This window comes from Pseudochaenichthys georgianus, chromosome 5 (genome assembly GCF_902827115.2).
Source record: "Pseudochaenichthys georgianus chromosome 5, fPseGeo1.2, whole genome shotgun sequence".
In the NCBI taxonomy this organism is placed as follows: domain Eukaryota; kingdom Metazoa; phylum Chordata; class Actinopteri; order Perciformes; family Channichthyidae; genus Pseudochaenichthys; species Pseudochaenichthys georgianus.
The window spans coordinates 18,333,406-18,345,189 of NC_047507.1; the positions used below are offsets into that span (position 1 = coordinate 18,333,406).

General features: G+C 38.6%; 1 protein-coding gene across 7 annotated transcripts in view; it reads right to left on the reverse strand.

The window, feature by feature from the left end:
- cadpsb (Ca2+-dependent activator protein for secretion b) overlaps positions 1–11,784 on the reverse strand; it is a 59,944-nt gene that overhangs the window by 4,030 nt on the left and 44,130 nt on the right. For 3 of the 7 annotated variants that reach the window (XM_071203123.1, XM_071203122.1, XM_071203121.1), the window contains 11 exons: positions 9,533–9,639; positions 8,809–8,838; positions 6,042–6,198; positions 5,802–5,943; positions 4,924–5,085; positions 3,162–3,317; positions 2,885–3,032; positions 2,689–2,763; positions 1,942–2,025; positions 1,514–1,546; positions 1,241–1,348 (listed from right to left, as the gene is read on the reverse strand). In XM_071203123.1, the coding sequence (XP_071059224.1) occupies positions 1,241–1,348; positions 1,514–1,546; positions 1,942–2,025; positions 2,689–2,763; positions 2,885–3,032; positions 3,162–3,317; positions 4,924–5,085; positions 5,802–5,943; positions 6,042–6,198; positions 8,809–8,838; positions 9,533–9,639 (1,202 nt within the window). The remainder of the gene's footprint in view (positions 1–1,240; positions 1,349–1,513; positions 1,547–1,941; positions 2,026–2,688; positions 2,764–2,884; positions 3,033–3,161; positions 3,318–4,923; positions 5,086–5,801; positions 5,944–6,041; positions 6,199–8,808; positions 8,839–9,532; positions 9,640–11,784) is intronic. The other 4 variants (XM_034082799.2, XM_034082797.2, XM_034082792.2 and 1 more) reach the window with 3 other exon arrangements.

Here is an 11,784-nt window from a genome sequence, read left to right on the forward strand (position 1 = left end):
CTGGTTCCCAACCTTTTATAGCCATGTCATGTCTATTGATAACCTAGCATCATTTATTTTTATTTTATTTTATTTAGCACCAAAGATATAGAACTTTGAGGAAAATATGACCTTCCCTGAGCTGGTGTGTCGCTCTTTGATTAGTAATGAAGGAGTTTTTCGATTTGAAGGGGATTTTTACTTTTTCTATATTGTTAATCGGAAAGATGTACTTAAAATATGTATCATATATAATGCAATTTCACACATTTACCTTATTCTCTTATCTGGTTTTGGTCTCCTATGTTCTGTCACTACTTAGTCATCTCTCTTCTATTTTATCAGATTGATTCCCTATAATAATAATAATAATAATAATACATCCATATCTGCTAGAATACGTTCATTATGGTTACACTACTGTAAGTTCAGATGGAGCAACTATACAAAGTAGAAAGTTTAGTACTAATCTATTGAGTTACAGTTTGCTACAGGTTGCTGAACATATTTTTTCAAGATATAGCTCAAATTTAAGGGGAAGTCAGAAGCATTTCACATTATTTATAGCAGCAGAAATGTTTTTATTATTTTCCTATCCTGTAAGTCATCACATGACCTTTCAGATTTATGTTAGAATGTTTATATTTATGACCTTCAGGTTGGGAACCACTGCTCTAACAGACCAAGGGTATTGGACATGTCAGCCTCAGAGTTTGACATCATGTTGACCCTGGCCCATCCAGCAGTGCATCCTTCACCCAGCATGTTCAGCTCACAGAGAAACGTGTGGGTGCTACACTGTGGACTGAGGCCAAGAGTGCTGAGTGCCATTTATTCAGAAGGCTAACATGCTTTATGTGGAAAGTATCCAAAAGCACAGTGGTGAGCTAAAAAAAAGTACAAGTTGGTGGTGTGCTGGTTTATATTCTTTCCAGAGAGCACTGCTTCAAATAATCCTTTTTTGAGGATGCTTTTATGGACTCTTTGTAAATAAAAGTTTCCTTTTTTTAATACACAAAGACCCAAAAGCAGTGTGGCAATGCACACAAGAATGCAGAGGGCAGCTGCTAAGGCTTTAAGAGAAGAGAGACAGAAAGAAAGAGAAAAGTCTAGAAGGGTAGAGGATCAGAAAAACCTTTTCTGCCAGGCTAAAATACATTTGCTGCTCTCAAAATGGGACTTATCCCTCCCTGCCCTGTTGTTTTGCCACATTTTGGTAGGCCCCTCCCTTTTTGTGAGGAGGAGACGGCATCTTACTTACATCAAATAACCTTTCTATATACACCTCCTCATTGACCTTATCACGGAGCATATCCTGAGAATGGCGCACAAAGGTCACGTAGCCGTCGGCCACGTCCATTCCAGGCTTCTGTAAAACAGAAACAGAGCAGGGTCGGGGCTCAGGAGAAGAATAAGAAAACACAGGAGAAACTCTGTTGATGATAAAAAACGAAATGAAGCTTGCTCAGCTGCATCAGGTTAAAACAAACAACCAACACACAGTGGTGAAGTGCTAGGGCGTTATTGCACTTACAGGTACATCCACATATTTACTGGCAGCTTTCACCTGAAATCAGAAAACAAAATTGTCAAACACAGGCTGAATGTTTATTGAAAAACATTTCTATCATTACCTTTAGGGCTGGGTATCATTTTACATGTTTCAAGTTTCATGTTTCAAGTTTCTTGAGTTTTGACTCCAAAGCAATAATTTGACAATAGCTTACTTTGACAGATACAACATGTTTTTTTCCCTATAGATCCCTTTAAATACAATCAAAATTGAGAATATTTAAAGATAAACAGATCACTGATCAGTTGAAAGGATAGACAAGCACAGAGCTAAGGCAAGCATTTAATCCAAGCTTTAGGTCATAAAAAGTATTGAGGTTCGATAACCAGCCCTAAATATGACTAATGTGCCCATTGAGTGAGGATCTAAATAAAGAAACTTCATCTCACCGTGAATGAGAGGAATGAAGAGAAGAGAGTGCCTTCATCGTATCTGGAAATCTTGGCCAACACGCCCTCCAGAATGGCAACAAACTGCGAAACAAGAGAGAAACAGCATTCAGTGTTACAGTGCTAACATGCTGATGTTAAGCAGGAATATTGTGTTTGTTAAATACCTTAAATTAAGAATCTGCTTTTTGCAACTAACTTAAATTACAGCTGAGAATGTCATTCGTTTTGCATGTATTTAGAAATAAACAAAAAATATTTGAGATTTTTTCATTTTGACCTGATGATGGCACCAGATGACAAGTGAGGTGCTTAGGCAAGGCAAGTTTATTTATATAGCACCTTTCAACACAGGGTAATTCAAAGTGCTTTACAAAAAATGAAAAACATTAAGAAAAAAAATTGCATTTAAAAACAGTCTTTTAAAAGCAAAGATAGTCAAATAAACATTAAAATAAAAAAGACATGAATAAAAGTTACAGTGCAGTTTAAGATATGAATAGCTCAATTAAAAGCAGCGGCAAAAAGAAAAGTCTTCAGCCTGATTACAATGTATCCTGATAGGATAAATAAGAGGATTCATCATTTGAATATATGTACACAATTAAGTGCCATGTCCAGTAAATGTTTAGTTATTTTACAGAATAAATAAGAACTTTATGAAAATTAAAATGTATCATCAGTATTAACAATGAACAAATGATAACAAATGATATTGTTATATTGTGAACATCGATATAGTCTCACCTTTGCAACCAGAAACAGGATCATATCTTTCACACTTTCCTCAATCAGCTCGTCTATTGTGGTGTGGTACTGTTTCTGCAAAAAAAAAAAGGTTAGAAGTTTTTAACAAAACATCAACTCAACAGATAACAACAAAGAAAACTACCTAAACTAAGTGTCAATGATCAACATGCAGTGCCTGTGAGGTGGAAGTTACCTCTTGGCCCATCTCCATTGCACACAATTTAGCTGATTGGTCCTTGGCATCCACCATCACGTTGAACATGGTGCATAATGTTGGAGAAATGCGGAAATCTGTGGACTTGCTGCTCTTTGTCAGCTTGGACTCAAATGCCATCTTAGTGCTGCAATGAAAGTGAAATATGTTAATTCACTATAACATAACATATTCAGTTAGTTGAATCTCAACATTTGGTGCCCCTAAGTGTTTGCGGTTTCTGTCAGTCTCTCTTCTCACGCGACCACACACGCACCGCTTGACGCAGTTCTCGATCATGTTGCTCGACATGAGCTGGATGCGACTCTCGAGGTGTTTGGCAAACTCATCCTCAGGCCAGTGCAGGTCCCTGATGAAGGTCTGCAGGGCATCCAGCTTCCAGAAGAGATCCTCCGACGTCCCGGAGCCATTACTGCCATTGACCCAAACACACACAAACATGTTAGACGACAGCGGGCGGTCATCTGCTGCAGAGAGGGGGTGGGGGTTGTGGCAGGTGCAGAGGAGGATGCTGTTCCTCCACACCTAAAGACAGTCAAATTATACTCTGACCATATACTGACTGGTTCATCCGAATGTCTGTCTCAATATCAGTGTTTCTGAACAGTCAGTCTATGGGAGAAAAGGAGCGAGCAGGGTTTACTGTAACAAATCAATAACCATGCTGTCGAGCAGGGGTGTCAAACTCAAGGCCCGGGGGCCAAATCAGGCCTGCGACTTCATTTTATGTGGCCCCGCAAGAGCATGCAAAGAATATAATACGTTTATTATACAGTTATATGCCACTTTACAGAAGCAGGTTGCCCATAAACTAGATGTCCCACAATGCATCTCGTTTTGTGACATGCACACTGAAGAGACTTGCAATTATTTAGCCTGGACTTCTGCTTTCAGACGTAGTTAGTTATTACCCTATCCGATAATAATCCAATTCAGAGGCAATAATGTAATATAATACATTATTATATATTTATATAGTTACAACCGGCCCTTTGAGTTCAACCATAATGCTAATGTGGCCCGCGATGAAATTGAGTTTGACACCCTTGCTGGAGAGTATGATTATTAACTGGGATGTGAAGTGGCCACATGCAGGTAAAGTCACTGCAGATACAGCAGCTAATCAAATTGTGTCAAGACAAAAGAGTGGAGAATGGGGAAATGAGAGAGGGCATGTAAGAATGGGATGTACGGACTGAGTCTGTTTCCACCCAAAAACTGTGCAAATTGATTTCCCTTCATCACAGGCCCTCTCTCAGCATCCATGTCCCCAGGCTGGTGGAGCCCCTGGAATAATTACTGAACAAATCATGCAGACCTTTAAGGGCATCCTGAGTAGAGCTCATTGGAAAAGTGCTGCAGGAAAGATATGGAGTCTCAAGGAGAGGTGATACAACGGAGAGCGAGCTACCCAGCCTCCCTGCGCTATCATCTCCAATCCAAGCCATTATCTCCCGTCCAATCAGACCACTGGCAGGTGCTCAAGGTCAGAGATTAATCTAAGGCCACTTACGATCTACAGTGCACTAGAAATCACTAAAGCAAATGTCTGTGGAAAACAACTCTGGGGAGATACATTTTTTGTGGAATAGATAACTTGACTTGCAAATGGTTCCAAATAGCCTTGGAGCGATATATTGTATTAATATATACATGTAGTATCTAATTGGTTTTGGCCTGTATCTCCACACCTCAGCTCAACAGCATGCATGTTGAGACAAATGAGAGCGTGTCTCATTTTAGAAAGCAGAACCCCCTCTACTCTAACACCTTTCAGAGAGCTCTTGGCATGAACATGGACATTTATAATGGAATATTCACACAAGGGAAAAACCAAGTACAATTGATTTTGTTTAACATTGAATCTCCAGTTAGAGCTATCTAGAAAGTATTTTGCTGTACTTCAAAGAACAAAGAATTTGATTGTTTTTTGATGATCCTTTGCTGAGGACATCTTCATACCAAGGCAGTCTCAGGTTGTTTAATATGTTTCTAAAGTAAACTAATTGAATACACACTCAGAGTCATATATAGCAGCCATCCATGACGGGGTAGAAAAGCTAGGCATTTGTGGAAGGTTAACTGATAGTCCTGCTACTGGCACTGGCAGATTTGGTACTTTGGGAATTTGGAGGTTCACATTTGGTAGATTCACATTGGGCAGATTACTTGTTAAACTCCTGCAGAAAAGACAGACAAAAAGAAAAAAAGAATCTATAACAGTGATGTGGAAGCTGCAGAAAGCCATGTAACACTCATCATAAAAGTAACGTAAAATCTCAAATTAGGTGAAGACAGGAACGTAGAGTTGCACACATAAACAAGACCAACAGTAATTGTCAAAGATGCACATTATACAAAGACCTACAGAGTAAAGAGAGCTCATGACGCACATATATACTGTATTAAATGCAATGACAAGGAAAAGCAACTTAATAATACTGATAACAATAAAAACAAATAACGTTTTACCTTGTAAATCTTAAATATGATATTTTCAAAGCAAAAGTGTGAAAGCCATAACATATAAATTATAACAGCAACATAACAGAGTGAATGCCTTTTGATTCTGGCAACATGTCAAAGCACACATTATGGAGGTTAGTTCACAAAACAAAACAACGGAGACATGTTGCCCTGACCTTATTGTGTCGGAGAATAGAAATAGAAAGACATAAATAAGTCAAAGACTTATAACCATTTTTTCCAGAGAATAAATGGGTTATTCAGCCCACTCTTGGCTCATTCTTTAAAGTGAACCCTCAGGAGGTCTGGGTGACCATTATAGCTGCCCTCCAAGATTGTTGAGCGTCCATGTAGTCAGTCTGTCATCTGAATATAAAAGCCTTGCATCTCCAGCCATCCTACAGTCTATCTAAATACAGAGGTTCCTTACTTAACAGGCTCCCAGGACTCTCGGTCAAATCCCTTGTGAATTGACTGTGCAATGGAGGACTCCATCAGATCCACATATCTAACTACCAGAGGAGCATACAGATCCTGGAGGTGTTTGTGGAACTTTCCATTGCACAGATGATCTGTGTAAAAAAATAGAGGCAGTGACAGAAAAACGTTAGCGTCTTTGTTTGAGTATACAAATACTTGAAGGGTCTATAAAAGAAATGTGGGAGCTTACAATCATTCCGGAGGAAGTCGTTGAGCAGTTGGAAGAGGGGGAAGCTGTCCCAGCTCTCAGGGGACTGGATCTCCAGAGCGGCATCCATATCAATGGCATAGAGGGCCAGGAAGTTTTCTGCATGCTCCACCATGAGGTCTGTCCACCATGCAAACGCCTAGAGACACAGCAAGAGGGGAAGCGAAGAGGTGAACAATGGCTCCAGTTAACAGATGAGATGACGCATGGAAAAATAACAGGGAAGAAGGGAACACTACACACAACTGGTGCTCATCAGTTCTTGAAAGGAATTATTTTTGTATGTGTTTTAATGTATGTCAAAGGACTACATTTTGGGAATCATGTTTATTTGCTACCTTTCAAAGAGTTAGGTGTCAATAGTTATAACTCTCTCCTGTTAAATTCCACCAGGAAGTGAGTCGGATGTGAAAGCACATTTTTGTAGTGGCTAAATGGTGGTACTACAAATTCTCTGTCTGTCCTTGATTTGATTGGGCCCAGATAAACTTTTCCTGTTGACTTACATTTGGAGTAAATCAGTAGGTCCTTAATGTTGTAGAATGCGCTTAAAGTTATTTTCCCTCTGAGGAACTGAAGGCGGCAAACTACCCCTGATTAGTACCATTAGCTTAGCTTAGCATTACAATTTTAAACAGCTCACAGCCAGGCTAGCTGTTTCCACCTAAGTTTGGAAAGAGTCCACCTATCCCTACCTCTTAAGCTCATTACAAATCAGGTCATAGTTATTTAAACCTGTTAAAAACCAATGGGTGAAATAACACATTGAGGTTTTATGAAGGGTTACATGCTCACTGACTTTGGTGAGTCACCACTTAGCCAGGACGTCCACGAAACGGTCTCACCAATAAACTAGCATAACAATAAAAAGACCCGAAATCACTTAAGTAGTGAGCTTTAGTGGTGCTTTTATGTGGATTTGTTTTCCTTCAAGAGAGAGCCAGCTAGCAGGTTCCCCTTGCTCCCAGTCTTTCCATTCAGTTTTTTGGCTATAGGTTACTGCTTTTTGTATAACTAATAGATAACATTTGTATTTATCTTCTCATCTAGCTCTTAGCAAAAGTATGTTTATCTTAAAGTGTCAACATTGGTAATTTAATTATGCACTATATTACATTATGTTCATGAACACTGAGTAACTGTCTATTACAGTGTTTCTGATTGTGTGTGTTTGTGTGTTGTTGTTTCCAATCACATACGAGATAGATAGACATATGAGATCCACTGCTTATATTGATAAGGACTTAAAAGTGGATTCATTGTAATTACCTAAGTTTATATGATTGCAAAAGTATCACACAGTAGAGTTTCATCGTCGTGCCTTGTTATATTTATGACAGCATCTATACATTTAAGGAAAAGGTGCTTTTTGTCATGCAAATGTGGAGCTCTCTGCATGCTTTTCTCTCAAGCTAAGAGATGAGGGGGTCCACCATTCACATCACTGACAAACCCATAGCGCTAGATGCAAATGTGACTCATGCACATCTTGGATTAGGCATACCAAAGACTGCAGCACACAGCATCTCTAGTGTCGGAGTGTGTCCGTTCCAATTAGCAAAGTACGTCTCCGAGATTCAGCTGACCGATTTCTAGCACAGTCAGGATTTCCTTGCACTTTGATAGCAGGGGTACATTAGTTGCTTTGCTGGCAGTCTTGGCTTCATTCAAACCAACATGTTGCCAAGTTCAATAAATTAAGCGCGAACTTAATGCTGCATGCTTTCTTTTTTTGTTTACTAATTTGTTTGGTTATTTTCCGTTTGGCTTTAGTGGCAGTCATAACCTGACTTACCTGGCTACTTACCTGCCCACATCCAAACATTTAAAATATTCTCAACAGTTCTAGAGATAGAGCAACAGGCAGCAAACAAAGCTGTTCTCCATCACATTCAAGGAGAGATACTATATTGCGTACAGGGAGGGATCAAAGGGGAGGACTGTAAATGTAATGTAAACAGATGGAGGAAGGGACAACACTCAAAGGTTGGCTTCCAATCGAGGCAAAGGGACACATTCAGGACCCTGAAAGCTCTGAGGCAGACCCAGTGTTCAGCCAGACAGACTCTAGTGATGTCACAATGCAACTGTGTTAAGGGATCCATTTTGAGGGAGTGTACTAATGCTGAGGGGGAAGGAAACGTGGCATCATCTACTGGACATGCACAAAGCATTATGGGTGTTTCTCATTCAAATTGACTACATACCTCTTTTCCCTGCTGGGACAGTCACCGATCATATAACAGTGAGAACACAGTAAGATGTACAGGACAATAACGTTTTCTTTAGGCATTTGCCTTTAGAAGTATTTTTTTCTTTTTAACTAAGTATAGAAAGCAGAGAAAGATGGAAGAGGAGAAGCTGGGGAAGTAATGCTTGCAAAAGTGCGGACTGTGAAATTAATTGTTGGATGGAGGGGAAACAAATGTTCATGGTGGATCAAACTTCAAAAGGTTAACATGGAGCATACTTTGGGAATTGTACTGGTTCAGCATGCTTGGAAAGAAAGGAAACCTTTGTATGGCCCGATGAACATGCTTTATGATCACAATTATGTTGTGCAAGCTACAGTGCCTTTTCACTTTTAAACATGTTTGCTCCACTTTTATGCCTAAAAACCCACCCATTGCTACAGTGTCTATGAGATCATTCTCTGCCTAAAAAGGTGCCTCTTGCCATAGTGGCGCACATGCCATACAGGGAGGTCGTGATGGGGACTGAAGAGGAAAGATAAATAAAAATACTGTACCGATTGATCTCCAGAACTTGTGACTGCCGCCTGTCAAGCATATTCAGAGAGATACAATAAATCTGCTTTATCTGTATATTCTACGATCACATTGGATCACCTTCAGATCTACACAACATGTCCAACATGCTTTCCTACAAGCTCAGTGTTTATAGCTGCATACAGGGTGCAATAAATTAACTATTTTCAGTGGTGGAAATACTGGTATATATTACTACACTACATTCAGAGGGGAATATCTAACCCCTACCGCATTACATGGGGCTACTGCTACAGTAACTTTTCAGATAAAGTTGTAATACAGTCGGAGCCTATGATACGTTTATCCAATACAATATAGTCTTATAGATTAAACAGGTGGTTTGAAATGTTTCTGCTTGTGAATTCTGGAAATAGATCAAAGGCTTATGTAACATTGCAACGGAGAGCTACTGTGATCAGAGGAAAAAACTGCACACATGATATCATTTTATGTCTAATTTATAGTCTCTGCTCAAACACGCCGCTCTGATTTCATGAAGTCATGGTCTGCTGAACAGCAATTAGAGCTCTCCTGAATTCAATTAATCTTTGAAATATCTTTTTTTCTTAGTTACCCGTAGAAGAAAGCAGCTTTATTTATAGAAGGCTGATAATAACACTAACTCCCTGCTGAGGGGCGGAGTGAGATAAGAGTGAGAGTAAAGAGGAAAAGTGTTTTGAGGAGGAGAGGGTTCTCACTCACCTCCGCATGGTGTTCCTGGTTCTGCTGGAGGACCTCTATGACTAACTCCGCCAGACGAATTGTTTCCTCCAGCTTTTTGGCAGGCGTGACTAAGCGGCCTACGTTCTCTGAGACAAAAGGATGAGGATGAGGGATGAGTGGTTAGTCAAGCAAAGAGGACTCCAGGGGGATTTTATGAAGATTTTGTTTCCTTTCTATATGTTTGGACCATTTAATATAAGACTACACACAGCGCTTACACTGTGATATTTTAATCTAGCATAACAAGTTAAATGTGTTCTTGTTTATATGCATTTTGGGCTGCATGACATATATCGCGTTTGTAGGAAAGACAGACGTATGTTGGAAAGAGTATCAGGCACGAGAACAGTGGCGTTGGGATGGAGGTGCAATGTGGCATCAAGAACATGCATATTGTGAAGCGCTACTGAATAACCCATCTGTGCTGTCACATGGTCAACAAAAAGAAGACACCCAATGAGAACATAGGCCTATTGTAAACAAATATGTGTTCATTCTGTGTAAATGTTTTATTAAATAACTTTCAGATTTTAGTTTCCTATTCAAATACAGGTCTAATACTATCTTACAGGCTAGAATCAAGCTTATTACTTTACTCAGTACTTGTGATGCTAGCGGTCGAAGGAAAATAAACTAATAATTGTATCAATGCCTGTGCATATATATATATATCTATATATATGTTTAAGCAAACACATGTATACACTTATACTACTTTAATTTAAGGCCATTTTTAAGAAATGTAATACTTTAAACCATTTGTTATGCATTTGTAAATTACATTTAATTGCATCTATTAACAAACAAAATTACTTTCTGGAAGCAGGTAGAGTGTTTCAAGACACTCAAAACACTGGAAAATGCATCATGTTTTTGGTTCATTGGTTTTTGGTTCATTGGTTTTTGGTTCATTGGTTTTTGGATTGTGCTTCTCTATAAATCAGCCATTATCTCAATAGTTAATAAAAAAAACTGATAACAAATCTTTTGAATGAATGACTGTTTTGTTTGACTAAATATGTACACAGGATGACGCTGTTGGGTGAGCCATCAACTCACGTTTTGAGCGCTAAACACTGATCTTGGCCATCTTTCACTTATCATCGTTGGTTTATAAGTTGCAAAAGCTCCAAATCACGTGCTTGTACCTTTGCTTACAGAATAATGCGTAAAACAGATAAACATAATGAAATGGGATTGTTTAAACGGTGAGACTATGTTGGATGATATGTGCATCATTTGAACATGGAACTGAGGGCTACACAAATCAAAAGCACATTGAAACATAACTCTACATTGAACAGCAGTGGTCTTTACACTGGGGGTCCTTATAGCTTACAGTACACTACTACTTTATGAGTTTGCATTATTTTATGAAATATTCCTCAGATATTTCTGCAAAAGCCAAACATTTATCTATGTTCTGGTTTCGGTTGGAAAGTAGTAACAAGAAACACTAATCTGTCACTTTAAGTGTCATGCACATGTTATCATGGTAGGGACATCTGAGATAAGAAGCTGAGATCATAATTCAGTCATTGTCTTTAGGGGCATTAAGGTTGACACTAATAGGTTTGGGTGACATGGATTTGTATATCAGTAACTATATATCTATCTGTAATGTGGAGGGGATCGGTGGGAGCAGATCTGAAAAGAAGCTTTTATCTCTGTTGGGTCTAAAAGAAAAGCTAAGCAAGCTTTATGGCTTCATCGGCATCGTGAATGCATTCAAATCGTTGTGACAAATATGTTATGTTGTCAAATGTGTTGAATTATGTAATATATGCTAATATCTGTGTGTGTTCTATGTTTCACTCCTACTGCAAGACAAATTCCCCTTAATGACAATACAGTTAAGATGCAGTTGAAGTGTAAGTTTGAATCAAAACTATCGGCATGGTTATACAACAAAATGTAGGACACATTTGTGTTTGACTTTTTGTTAAATTGACCTTTATGTATCTAGAAAAGATTACAACATTTGATTTAAATGAATGATCATCTAAGGTAATATGTAATATATACAATCCCATTATAAGAATTATAATATTTAGAGGAACATTTGCTCATATGTGTTATACAATGTTGCTTTTGTTCTTCTTATCCCTTTGACTTTAACATTTATGTAAATATGTGACTTATTGGTTTTTGTAAGAGATTGTATTACTCTACAATACTTTGTACACAAATGTGGGAATAATGTGTTTTTCAGCTCCCTACAACCTCCTTAC